This window comes from Lycorma delicatula, chromosome 11, assembly GCF_047948215.1.
Source record: "Lycorma delicatula isolate Av1 chromosome 11, ASM4794821v1, whole genome shotgun sequence".
Classification (NCBI taxonomy): domain Eukaryota; kingdom Metazoa; phylum Arthropoda; class Insecta; order Hemiptera; family Fulgoridae; genus Lycorma; species Lycorma delicatula.
This window is the reverse complement of record NC_134465.1, coordinates 10,044,467-10,059,269: the sequence shown is the minus strand read 5'-3', so window position 1 is coordinate 10,059,269 and position 14,803 is coordinate 10,044,467. Positions and strand designations below refer to the sequence as shown.

The window sequence follows — 14,803 nt, the reverse complement described above, 5'->3', positions numbered from 1 at the left end:
CAAAAGAATTTTCTGCAACTTTATGTGTATTGCATGCTCAAATTTTTGATCATTTCTGTTTACTCAGTTTATTAATGATAACTGCAAATTATTTAGTTGTAAATTATTTTTTACGTGGACGGCCTGAAGATCTGTAGAGTTGTCACAAGCCAAATTTTGATACATCTATCAGCAGAACTACTGCAAGCTGATCAGTTGGTTCTATAGAATGATCACGCTTTGAATTTATATATTTGTATTATTTTAAACCGTAGTACCATACATAATAAAAAGCAATGGCTTGCCATTAATACACGAATACTCTAATAAAATAAAAATTTTTTTCTGTATGTTAGATAAAATTAATCATTTTAAAAGATAATTGTATAATAATAACTTCCTAAATAGAAATAAATAAAACCAACTTTTTAACAGGTAAAAAAGTTATTGCAACAATGTCAAAAGAATATATACAATATTTTGGAAAATGGAGATCCAAAAAATGATTGATTTCTAAACTGGTAAAAAATGTTTATTTTGTATCACATAGAAAAAGTATTAATCTGAAAAAAATTATGGGATGAGTGTTACATTTTAATGAGAAAAAATATCTAATAATTACAAATTTAAGGAAAAACTTGTTTAATTGACGTAAATAACAATATAATACATCCCCACTACTGTAATTTAAATTCAACCCCACTTCTTCAGTGATGTCAACTAACCCCCACTTTTTCTACCCCTACTTAGTAAAGGGTATAAAATAAGTTACTTGGTCGAATAAGTAAGTCTGCATACAGAATGGAGTCAGTTTACTGCGTACAAGCTCTTCTTTTATTTTTACTTGTTTGCAGCTCAGGTATGTAGCTGGAATTTCGTTTAAATTTAAAAATAGAAACAATGTATAACACTCTACATAATGGTAATAGAAAATTTGTGGAGTTTTTTTACAAATGTATTAAAAATGTTCAATTATCACATAAAAATTTAAATAATTAATAATCTTGCACTGTCTTAATAAAATTTAGTATTTGACCACATACAGTAAATTTAGTTTGTTTTTGTATTTTATAGATATTTCATTCTGTGTAAATGCAATTAAAAAATCATTCGTAATCTATCTTAAACACAAGTTATATAGCTTCTGTTTTATACTTTTCTATGGGAGCTAAGTTTATTTCTTGGGTAAACCTGAGCTTTTGTTTTTCCTCATTTGGAATATATTTACAGTAAAACGTCTAACAGAAAGTTAACAGTCAACAATTTTTTTAAATTGTATCATTACAATTATTTATTTATATTTTCTGAATGGAGCTGTCTCCTTTTAAGAAATAAAACTCATGTTTTGTTATATGTTATACACCTAAAAGAAAAACTGATTCTTTTTTTTTAAAACCATATAAAACAAAACAAAATTTCTTTTTTAAATTCTATGTAATCGAGCACAGTCTAATTTGTCTCTTGACTCAATTTCTTGAATTTTTTTCTGGTCATGAATGATTGCTGTAAAAGAATCCCTCACAAGAGGTGAATTATTTATACTAACTTTCGATTTTTCATATTATGTGTGAGGTGGACCACGATTTGCGTGTTATTTTTGTAGTTTAATCATTTCTAACTTAGAACAGATTTTTGTAAGCAGACAACAACTAATAATAGTAGTAACAATATTGCTAAAATAGAATATGAATTCAGTAAAATTTATCATGATTGTAATTTTGTAAGTTTTACAATTTTTGATAAGGGATCCAACCCTTGCATACTGGGAAATGGGGTTTTATCCGTTGTTTATATTTTAATTTTTAAAAATTTGGTTAATATAAGTTATTTTAACTCTAAATGAAATCTGAATAAGATCCTAGACTGTAAATGTTTTTTCACAAAATGATATTTTAAAGCCTGTAAGAGATGCAATGTGCAGTATGCTTGGTGAGGCTAGATATAGCTTTTTAATTAATTATATTTTTATTTATTATTTTTGTTATAATAAAATACAATGAAAATTATTAATGTGCACAAGTACACATATATTTATATACATCTCATTAACTGAATGCTTACTGTTAAGTCTCCCTTTTCTTAAACATATTAAAGAGCTTTGAAAATTTATTAAAAAAAATCTGGTGTTTTCTCCTAATCATAATTACTATATTTAACTTTATAAATGCTTTAGATCAAATTTATTGTTAATTCGGTTGCTTTTTAAAGCACATATATTAGCATATATTTATATTTATAGAGTGTATTTTTTTCATCATATATATAACAATTATAAGTTGTAGTTTATTCATATAGTAGTACCAATATGTTGACATCCAATAGTAATAAGTTGAGTGTTAATGAATTTTTTAGTGTATGCAAAATCTGTGCTTGACTGGGACTTTAACCAGGAATCTCCATTGGTATGAAAAGCAAGATGCTAATGTTCTGCCACATAGATTGGTGGAATCGCATAAAATATGTTATTCACATCTTATTTTCATATATTCACACCTTATTAATTAAAAAAAAAAAACATACTTTAGAAAATAAAATTTCAAGCAAATGTTTGATCTCAAGAAAGGAAAGAAAACAGCAGTTTTAATATTTAAGTAACTTTATTTTTACACTGTTTTATTTAATACAAACAACAATTTGTATTTACAACAATATCTTTACAATAAACAACAATTTCTTTAAAAAAAAAAAACAAGTATAAATATCATAAACCTTTTTTTTATTTAGTACTTAATTTGAAAGATGTTAAAAAATTAATTTCCTTTTTATAGAACTTGAAAAACCTTTCTTTGTTCAATCTTAGAGTAAAGAATAGAGAGGTTCTTAAAAAGTTATTGGATGAGAAACCTATAAACCTTAATTGTAGATAAGAGTTTTTTAACATTTCTTTCTTTCTTAAGAAACTCTTTTTTGTTTTGATTAAGGTTAAATAGTCAGCCTTCATTTTGAAAATAGTAGCTATAGCTGGTTACCTGACCTTTGTATGAGTAAAAATGTATTTAGTCTGGTTCATAGCATTACACGACAAACACCACAGGAGGTGACTACTTCATTTTTCAATTTTTAAAAATTTTTTTTATTTTATATTTTTTAATCAAGAAACTGGAGAAAGATGCAGCCAGTCACATCATACATACAGTAACCAACACAGCAGTGACTGTGTTGGTCGAGCCACCACAGTTGGCTATATACTGTTGCACCCATTAAATAATTGAAATTTAAAAAAATTCAAATATGGTTTTTAGATAATTATCTTTAAGTATTTGCAAGCCCAAATCGAGTAAATATCTTCTTTAGTATAATCTACAAACTCGTTTAGTACAAAATATCTCATTTAGTGTAATGATATACAAACCAAAAATCAAGCTAATGTCTTCATTGTTACTGAGAAATTAAAAAAATACTAATTTAATGTCACCTTGTTTAAACCATTTAAACTCAGAATTTCTGAGAATTTTTTCTTAGTGTGCACTTACACTGTAAGAGGAAAGTGTATACAAATTTATTCAGTAATTTTTTCTGGGCATTGATTATGAGTCAGTCAAGACATCTTGTTTTATAAATACAGATGTGATATTTTTTTGTTTTTTAGCTACAAAAAAGATGTAAAATCATGAAAAAAAAATTGTCTAACCTTATTTACTACTTTTGTCTAAGTATTTATTATTTTTTTAAGGCATTAGTGGTGATGTTAGTCCTGATCAATCATCTGATGATACATCATTAGATGTTGATAGTTCAACTTATAATAAAAGACAATACATGTGGTTTGGACCAAGACTTGGTCGTAATAAAAGAAATCCATCTTATGATGATATATTATTGAAGGATGAAAAGATGGATGACAGTATCATGGATTTAATTAAAGAATCACCATGGGCTTTAGTTCCATTGAGAGGTAAATGCAAATTAATTTAATAACTTTTTTAATAAATTTACAGTAATTTTTTGGAGTATCTTATTTTTGTAATAAATTATTGAATTCTAAAAATTCTTAGAATTATTTCAGTTGTAACATTTAATGTGGTTGATGCCAATTGACAATTTTTGTGCAGTGCTACCAATGGCTGATGTAAAATAATTTCAGTGGAATAGCATGTAATATGTATGTATATATATGACATTTAAAATTTCTCATCATTCTTAAGAAAGTTTTGTACATGTATATTCTTTTAAATTTATATTGTATTTTTCCAGTAATACATTCAATTTTTTAAATGTGCTGAAAGTTTCTGAGTAAACAAAATATATCTAGAGGCAGATATTTCGAAAGTGGAGCATTTGTAGGGAGTGATCTTCCCTTCTCAAAATAAAAGATGTGTTTCAAAGAAGTAATGTGGCCAAAACAAAATGTAGACAAAGATTTGCCAATAATTAGATTACGAAAGAGGAGAGATTGTTATTTATTCTTCATATAATTAATAATATTCAACTGAGCTTCTCTCTTATTTATTATTTCTTTAGATATTCAATTCTCATTCAAACCTAGTATGTTACAAATTCAAAAACTTACACATTATACAACAAATATATATATATATATATATATATATACCTATACATTATACAAAAGCTTAGGAAGCAGCTTCTTACCAAAAAGATGCTGTAAGTTTCCTGATATTTTTAAGATGAGCAACATTAACAACCGATGTACTCATGAATATATTTGTTTTTCTAGAAAATACATGTCGAGTGCTTTATTAATATTCATGTATATTTTATTAAAAAAAATAGTCTCTCAGGTCTGTTCAGTCTTATAATGTAACACAAGTTCTTAGATTTTCCAGAATTGCAAAAAACTGTTATGGAATTTGTTGAAATGGCTTGATGAACTGCCTTCTAATAAATTTTAATGACTTCTAATAATTTTTTAAATTAATTTATTAAAGATTATAAATAGCTCTCCTTAAATGACATGGAAATTTTCCTTCTACTTTTCGAAGGTTCTTAAACTTTGAAGCCTTTTTTATATTGGAGTTACTAGTAAACAATGGTTGTTATAGAAAGTTTTTGTTTATTAAGGAAACCATAAACAAAATTTTAATGTATTATTTGACTGTATAATAAAGTTGTTTCCTATTTTTTTTAAATGTCCACCCATTGAAGTGCTGTAAAAATCCTTCATAAGAATAATTTCCATTTAATTTAAAAATGAGTAATTTATTAATTTTTAATCGTTTTAAAATGTCATGAACAATTTTTATAGATCTGACAAAAAATGGAAAAAAAATAGAATTACACTTTAAGAAATCTCTTACACTTTACACCATTCTTTACTAAACTAAGTTAAAAGATTTTTTAGTTAAAAATTTTAACTTATCAATGTATCATTTGTTTTAATGAGCCATTTTATTTACATTTTAAAATAACAGTTTTTAAATTCTTTAAATTTATATATTTTACCATTCATCATTTTATTTATCCTTAACACATAAAAACAAAAATGTTTCATCTGTTCTGTTATACCTACCTTCCTTTTGTTGATAAGTGTGATATTTGTGTTGGTAAGGGACATGTATGAAAAGCGATAGGAAGACTCTTCATTCAATTAAATTGTTCTATACTAGTTTTAATCTTCCCTCAAAAAAACATTTCTCTAAAAATTTAATGTTAATCCTTTCAGTCATTACAAAGTTGCATAAATGTCAGATTTTGACGTGAAACCTTCTGATTAGTTAGAAAATAATAAAATACAAAATGGTTTAACTAACTTTAATAGAACATTTTTTTACAATTAAAGTGAAACTGTGTTGAATGAAAAAAAACCTGTATTTAGTTACTTTTTATCACAATAAATAGAGGTTAAAGTATTCCTATGAGGCCGTAAAAACAAAAAAAGAAAAAAAGAGTTTTTTATAATTTATCAAAATTATATTTATATATCATTCTAATAATTATTTTATTCTTTATTTCAGGAAGTGATCGAAATATATTAAGTTTTACTCCAAGATTAGGTCGTACTAATGATGATGATCAAACAATGGAAGCATCAAGATCACCACCATTTGCTCCACGATTGGGTCGCCGCCGACATATACAATTTTCACCACGTCTTGGTCGAACATACAACTCACTAGGATCACATTAATTTTCAAAAATTAAACTTATTTTTTAATTTTATTCTGTTATATATCATATAGTCTTATGAATTATTTCATTAAAAATATATATGTATAAAACATAAATTATTTTACTGTAATATTATTTCATTATGAAAATAATATGCCTCTGTGAATAAATATTTTTTTATTCTTATTTTTCTGATTCTTCAATAAAACCATGACTTTTTTATATGTTTTTTATAAACATACATAAATCAGTACAAAAGTATAATTAATAATAATATAATAAATATATTTGTTGCTGATTGGGAGAATAGTAGCATCTCTGTCTTTCATTCAAAGGTTCTGGGTTTGAGTCCCAGTCAGATATAGCATTTTTCACATATACTACAAAGATTTGTTATCTTTTTATAGCTGTTATGAAGTGAGAGCCATTTATTGCTGTTAAAAATAAAAAAATTTAGTTAGATGTAATTTTAAATCTCAGAATCATTTTGATCTAAATGATTCTTTTATCACTGTAGTTTTGAACTTTTAAAATAAAAAAAAAGAGTGATAGAATTAGATTAAGAAAGGCTTGTTGCTCTAATCCAATAAAATGGGAAAAATTACACTAAGAGGATACAGTAAAATATTCAGCAGAACCAAAAAGTATCGACTCTTGAAACTTGCATGATTTTACCTCTGAATTTAATCTAAGTTTAATATACTAGGATGTACTTTAATGTAATAATAAGTCTCTTTGTACAGCATGTTGGTTTCCATGGCTTGTGTCAAAACCAACACATACACATACATACATACATACACACACACACACACACACACACACATACATACACAGAGAGAGAGACACTGGTGTAAATGACAGCTTCCCTAGCATGCAAATTAAAATTCTGCAACATTCTGAAACAAGAGGGAAATTTTGGTTTTGCATTTTATAGAAATCAACTGATTACACAGAATTATCATAAAAGAATGGTGCGGTTTTGAACATGGTTTTAATTAAAACAGAATTACTTATAGTTTATGTTTTTTATTTTTGAAATTTGTCATCTCAAACATTTTTTTACATAATTATTAAATTTCAATATGTGCGCCCTTAGTCGCTCGACAAATGTCCAAACGATACTCAACTTTTCTCCAAACATTGGTTAACATTTCTTCGTTAATGGTTGTCATTGCTTCATTAATCCTGTTTTTTAAGTGGTTTAGGTCGCGAATTTTTTGTGTATAAACAACACTTTTGATGTACCTCCACAAGAAAAGTCGCAAGGTGTCAGGTCTGGACTCCTTGGAGGCGAAAGTATGGGTCCTTGCCGGCCTATCCATCGCTCTCCAAATTTTTCATTCAAAGCGTCCGTGACCAACGCATTGAAGTGCGGGGGAGCACCATCTTGTTGGAAATGAAGTTGATGAATGTTTTCGAGTTCATCCAGTTGAGGAAAGCAATAATTGGTTAACATGTCAAGATACACAACTCCATTAATTGTTTTTTCAGCAACGAAGAAATGCCCTATTACACGATTTTTCATCACACCACACCAAACATTAACTTTAGGCAAATCGCGTAGTTTCTCAATAATTGCGTGTGGGTTTTCAGAGCCCCATATCGTGAATTGTGTCTGTTAACACATCCATTAACATGGAATGTAGCTTCGTCTGTAAAAATTATATCATCTAAAATTGATTAGTTTTCAATTACTCTGTCCAACATTTCAACAGCGAAATTGTAACGTTTTACACCATCATCGGGTTTCAATTCCTACAGTATCTGGATTTTATAAGCGTGTAATTTCAGTTTTTTATGTAAAAATTTGTGAACTGTTGATTTTGGAATACCTAATTCGACGGGAGATGGACTTCTAATTGCCAACTGTCTAATTAGTTCAACTGTTTCGTCTGGTACACTTGGTCTGCCTGTTGATTTCTGTTTCTTAACCGATCCAGTTTCTTCGAATTGTTTGAACCAAAGTGTTATGCTATTTTTGTGTGGTGGATCTCTTCCGAATTCACGTTGAACTAAAATTACGGATTTTAATTCAGGTATCAATAAAACACACTTTGCTTTGTCTTTATCCGAGAACATAGTAACTCACTAAACTCACTGCAACAACAATACAAGAACTGACGTTGTGGTTACAACTGCTGATGAACAAACTTTTGGGTTGGAGGCTTTCAGGGATACCAATAAAACACCTAGAAATTTCCCTACAATCTTCCTATGAATTACTGAAACCGCACCATTCTTTTATGATAACCCTGTATTTAAATGTAGTTCAATTCATTTTTATATTTGTATTTAGAATAATGGTATACAGGCACACAAAATAAGAACAAATTTTTTTTCTTCACTGTAGTTGTAAAAAGAACAAGGGTGCTGCTGCCATCTATGAAAAATTCCATACGAAATTTCCCATCAATTCGAATGATTGGACACCTGAGAATTTAGAGAATCATCAAAGTCATGAGTATTTATAATTCAAATCAAAATTATCTGAACTGCCTTAATCTGTTGATTAAAGACGAAGTTTTTATATGATTTTTATATGATTCTATAAAAAAGGAAAAACTTTACTGGAAAAAAGATATACTTTATTGATTAAATGCAGTTACAAATGCATTAGGACAGAAAAACAATACTTTTAATCCCCTCTTTAGTAAATACTTTTTAATACTTAAATATGTAATTAAAATATAATAATTATACATGTAATTGTTATCACAGGTTTATGTGTAGTAACAATAATTTTATTTTTTATTTAACGTTTTTTAATTGTTTTCTTATTAATAATTGTGGGTAACTGACTTTCAGCCTTTGTATATATGTTAAAAAACAGGCATAGTGATTATATTTATTGAAACTACATAACTTTATTATTAAAAAAAGACAATATTAAATCTAAACTATAATTATTTAAAGCATCAGTTAATAATGGTATTTTTGGTTTTACATTAATGCCCTTAAATTTAAACCAGTCAACATAAAGGTCCACAACTGCACCTGAAAAATAAAAGATGCTCATATAATTTTTAATACAATAATAAGCTAACTGAAAGAAAAGTAAAGTGTGTCTAAATGTAGTATAAAAATAAGTTATAATTGGGGCTAATCATCATCAATGCAAGCACAATATTTTTTGTATCTCCAAGCATGTGATCTGCCCAATCAGGTGTAGATTTCTATTAAACCCCATCAAGAGTGTAAAGTAAAGCTGTTTTCGTAGTCATGAAGCTGGTCTTTTTCAAAGTACTAGCAGGATTGGAATAAGTTAATTAGTAAACAGTACTATACAGCCAGGTAAGATGAATAAGTAGAATGGATGTTAATAGCCCACCCTGAACTAATACATTCTGACTTCAGTCACTCATATAGTTTTTCTAACTTGGACTAATTTTCAAAGTGTTATGACCATAAAACAGATTTGACTATCTTTGTCTCACATGTGTATACTACTACCAGAACTTTCAAAGAAACTTGACCTCTGACAAGTACAAATATTTTGCTTTTTTTTTTAGGAAATTTGCAGAAAATTCTAGGTCTTAAACTTAGTAAAGTGGTCTAAGTCTAAGACTAAGTAAAGTAAGGCCACTTTACCAAGGGATTTTTTAATTTTACTACCTTGTCAATTGATAATGATTTGTATTGCCTTTTCAAGAGCAATTTGTCTGTGGGATATGAAAGAATCACTTTCTGGAATAAGTGTTTTAATTCATATTTTATTTTATGACTTTTATCTTGTAAAAACAATTCAAATTATACTTATTATATATCAGATGTTAAAAATAGTTGTGTTTCAAAAAACTTCCTTAAAACCTTTACGCTGATCCATGAGGTGTCTTCCAAAGAGAAAATAATTTTGAAGCAAATATTAAACATATTACTTATTAATATTAAATAAACAAAAGCATTCTAATCATGCATTACAATAAAAAGTAATAAAGAACTTAAAAGTAATAGAGGTAAGTTTCATCTCATTACTATAAATTCTTAAAACAAATTTAAATTTAAGCAAATTAAAAATTTATAAATACTTACTACTAATGTTTATTATACATTTATAAATTATTTATTTTTTATAAATTGTAAGTCCATTTTAATTATGATTTCCATTTAAAAAGAGTAGGAGTAACTTAAAATCTAAAAATCATCAGAAGTCAAATTCCCTGCAAGTAGGTATCAAAAAAACAAAACTATGTTCAGGTTCTCCAGGAATTTTCATCAATAATCAATAGAGAACAGAATTCTAATGTCTTCATACGTGTATTGTATGTATTATTGTCCTATGCAGCAATATTAGACAGATTTAAAAAAAAATTCTTTTAAAATAAATACTTAATATTAAAAAAAAAAGGTGGCAAAGAATTGCATGACTTTCCCACCTAAAGATTTATTCAAAAATAAAACATAACTTTTTAAAAATAATGAGAAAAATTACTTCTCATTTTGGAATATGATACAGATGCCAAAGCTACTTTAATTAACCTTTTAGTGATAAATAAAAATGGAAAAAAGTTTTTTGTAATAATAAAAATTAAAATAGTTAAGAGCCAAAAAACCAAAAAAAATATATATATTTTTTATAAGGGGGATAAATTTTAAGAAAAGGTTTTCTAAAAATATTAACTTTAAGAAATTTAAGCAAAGTTTTCTTTAAATCTAGCACCCCCTTCAGTAAAAGCTAAAATAAAAAAAAATAAAATTTTCAAAAAACTTATCCATATTTTAGGTCTGGGGTCTATAATTTAAAAAACAATGTACATATTTATAGATAGCTCTGTATATAAAGTATAAACTTTCAAAAAATGTTTGAAAAATATTTAAACCAAAAGATTATAAAAATATAAAAACTATTAAAAAAACATAAGTTCAATTTTAAAAGGTGGAGGTTGTTTAAAAAATTTGATTTATAACTTAATTTATAAATTTCTCTAAAATGTGTCTGAAGAAAATTGAAACAGTTTTTTTGTGATATTTCCCCATTCCTTTAACAAATTAAAAAAAACAATTAATATGATCAATGCCCCATATACAGAAGTATTTGAGCCAAATTTAAAGACAATTGGTTGTCAATCCTGAAATTAATGCCAAAAGCTGCACACATGCGCATATACATAAATATTTTTTTTGTCCAGATTAACTAGTTGGTCCCTAAAATGTAGATATTTTTGAAAAACCCAATATCCCTTTTTTGACATGAATACATACTTTCCCCTTTAATATAACTAGAATAGCTATAATGGGAAAGTAAAAGTGATGTATTTCCATTGATTTGTGGAAGCTGTCTGTAACTACTTAAAAATTTAGTATTCTATAAAAGCAACAAAATTTAGTTTTGCAAAAGCAAAGCAAAATTTAGTATTCTATAAAAATTTTAAAACTTTAAAATTGTAAAGACTTACACAAACTATGATTTGAAATACGAAAATAATTATCAGGACAATTAAACAAATTAGCTTTTAAATGTGGCTTATGATAGACAATTTTGAGAAATAAAATCTTGACCATCTACAGAAGAGACGAATGTATAATGTAAAAGAAGTGAAAAGAATAATATGGGTTAAAGTAAAATTATTTTCAAGTTGAAATACGGAATAATTCCTACATGACCAACATTTTAGTTTACTATAGCACCAATTACGATATCACAGAGTGGACTTTCTAATCAACCTAACTGTAATGAATTTTGAAAAACATTTAAAATTTTCGCAATATGACCCAGAAATGTTTTAAAAATATTACAGAATCAAAATATCGATAATCAGCTTTATTTTTTTAATTTCATATGTTTATAACAAATAAACATAATAAAAATAAATGGAAATAAAATATTTTTATAATAACATATAAATCAACATTTAAACATAAACAAAATATAACATTTTATTATATACAACATCGATTGTAAAGGTTCGATTACATGTTTATTAGTTATCGAAATTTTAATTGTGCAAGTAACTACATACCATATTTATTCGTGTAGTTCACTGATTTATAACATTTTAGTTTCATTATGAACCCATGTAAAATAGTTTCCTCGCATAAATCACATCTATCTTTAGATAAAAAATATTGGTAAAATAAGTTCGTAAATTTCACGAGTAATTACGGTAACGGGTTTTCTCCAACAATGACAATTAAAAATAACTCAGAAAACCAACATTTCTAGTTCTAGGGTAAAGACAAATATGAGAGGAGAGAAATTTACTTATAGGAAAGTAGGATATCTTAAAGACATACTTGAATTTACTAGGTGATTGTAATTAATATGACAAATGAAATTAGGTTAGGAGGTTAACCTAATTTCCTGGATGTTCCTTCTAGTTTTTCTCAATGAATAGATTTTTTATGTACGAGTTTTGAATGTTCAGTTACTCTGGGAAAAGTAACAAACTTAATAGCCCATTTAATGAGTTAATGAAATTAGATTATTAGGTTAACCTCCTTTACTATTCTAGTCTTACTAGAAGGATAGTAGTCACTACTATCCTACTATCTGTACTAGCAAAATTTCAATGAATACTTACTTAGAGAAAGTACAACTTATAGTTTCAAAGTATACTCTATTAACATTAATATGTTGCAGGTAAGATGAAAACATCTTGTAAGGAGGCAAATTAGATTGAAAGGTCATGCACTGAAACACTCAGGTTTAGTTAATTTCACGAGAAGGTGTGTAGAGGGCATAAACTATATAAATATTGGAATTTATGAAACTGATTGATGAGGACTTAGGATGTAATAATTACATTAAAATTAATGTTAACATAGAATAGAAAGAAATACAAAATAGTATTAAAAAAATAATTTAGCTTTTGAGATTTTATCATATACAGATTGCTTTTCAAGTTATATTACTCCAAAGTAAACAGCAAACTGTGTATAAAATTGAAGAAAAGCAATAATATGTTTAGTCACATTTGATCTTTACTTTTATTTCAAATATTTGGATATTAATCTTTATTGGTTGTTAGCTATATTGCTGTATGCAAAAAAAATTCTCTAATTTTCAGTAAAATCTTTAAAAAAATTTAAATTCCTCAAAAACTTACGGTAAACACTGAAAGTGGTAATGTATATTGTACAACCACCCAACGTAACAACTTGACTGACCCTCAACTATTTGAAATAAAAGAAGCTGTCTATTACTTGTATCCATGTGAACTAGTATGAATGAATGCCTTAACATGTAATTTTGACATGGTAATGATTAAATTTCTTATTCAAATCACATCAAAAATAATCTACAAAATAAAGCACAAATTAATAAAAATATGATGTTCTTACATTTTAATCTATCCAAATATCCAGGATATTTATTGTACTGGGCTAGTATTTCATGTTGATTATGCAGTATCTGTTTGTATTCTGCAGAAAGACATCCTGACATATTGTTGTCATGTGTTTCAACATCATTTAAAGCTTCTAATAATGTAACTTGTTTCAATAGATTTACATAAAATTCAATTTTTGGATGTAATAAATTTATTACACTTATCATAGAATCGTCATTGATATCTAAAAAAAAAAAAAAAATTAATAAATAGCAATATTAATAAATAAATAAAACAAACACAGAAACTATTTATTCATTTTGTACGAGAAAACTTTACTATTTTTGAAAATTCAACGGAAACAATAGCAAAAATAAACAGTGATAAACAATAGGCAATAGACACAACAAAATAAGTACTTACTACATGAAATATCTAATTTTATTTTCTTTTTTGTTGCTTCTTTTGTCAACACATCTTTTAATATTGATATAGTAGATATATTATCAGATTTAAACTCTGCTTCACCTTTCCTAAAAAAAAAAAAAAAAAAAAAAAAATATATATATATATATATAAATAAAATTAGAATAAAAATTGCATAATTGTTGCACCTATCATTTGTTATAGATTCCTGTGTTTCATAGAATTTATTCTTTTCTTAAAAAAAACTGATGTGGACACCACATGACTTTCTTGTACACCTATTAAATTACGTATACACATTTAAAAAAAATGTAAAGTACATAAAATTTTATTTCACTAATAACTTTGGATTCATTTTCATAATTTTTTTTATTGTTATTAAATTATTTATTGTAAATTTAAAAAAAAATTATTAACCTCTGAGGTTAATAATTTTTAATTCCACTTTATTAATAAATCAATATATTTAAATTTAAAAAGAAGTTAAAAAAGAAGATGATTTGAACCGATGAAAAAGGAGGAGTCTGATTCGAACCGATCGGCCTTCCACTTGTAAGATCCAAATATTTTAATAATTAAAATTTTATTTGGCTATAAACCTGGAACCAATGAAATAAGTACCACTTACGATATATTGTTGAAAAGCTCTCAATGAGGGCTTATTACTGCAATTAAGAAAAAGTCCAAAATCCAAATTTTTTGTATTTTAGTTTTTTTTTAATACTTTTGGTCCAGTCGATTGCAATCAAAAGGGGAGGTGAACAACTAGATGTTACAACAGTCCTAAATCCAAATTTTCTACATTCTACAGCTAATTTTTTTTAGTTATGCGAGATACATATGACTATGTACAGATGTCATGCCGAAAATAGTCAAAATGGATTCAGGGATGGTCAAAATGGATATTCCCATTGAAATCTGAAAACCAAAAGTTTTCCTGATTACATACAATACTTCCTTTACTTTGTACAAGGAAGTAAAAATTGAACTTAAATTAATAGTGTGAATGGGTTTAGAATAATCAATTCCATTTTTTAAAGGCTAATTTTAATTACTACAATACA

The 14,803-nt window shown here is 26.5% G+C and overlaps 2 protein-coding genes across 2 annotated transcripts in view; one reads left to right on the top strand and one right to left on the bottom strand.

Annotated features, from left to right (window-relative positions):
• The first annotated feature begins 780 nt into the window (after window positions 1-780).
• On the top strand, window positions 781-6,213 carry LOC142332298 (PBAN-type neuropeptides-like). Its single transcript, XM_075378648.1, has 3 exons — window positions 781-838; window positions 3,653-3,874; window positions 5,892-6,213. Exons 1-3 carry the CDS (start codon window positions 781-783, stop codon window positions 6,062-6,064), a joined length of 453 nt encoding a protein of 150 aa, XP_075234763.1. The 3' UTR covers window positions 6,065-6,213.
• A 2,498-nt stretch (window positions 6,214-8,711) lies between these two features.
• LOC142332132 (BBSome complex member BBS7-like) overlaps window positions 8,712-14,803 on the bottom strand; it is a 37,552-nt gene continuing 31,460 nt past the window's right edge. The window contains exons 13-15 of the mRNA XM_075378387.1: window positions 13,737-13,846; window positions 13,327-13,557; window positions 8,712-9,042 (exon numbers count right to left, since the gene is read on the bottom strand). Of these exons, the coding sequence (XP_075234502.1) occupies window positions 8,903-9,042; window positions 13,327-13,557; window positions 13,737-13,846 (481 nt within the window). The 3' untranslated portion in view covers window positions 8,712-8,902. The remainder of the gene's footprint in view (window positions 9,043-13,326; window positions 13,558-13,736; window positions 13,847-14,803) is intronic.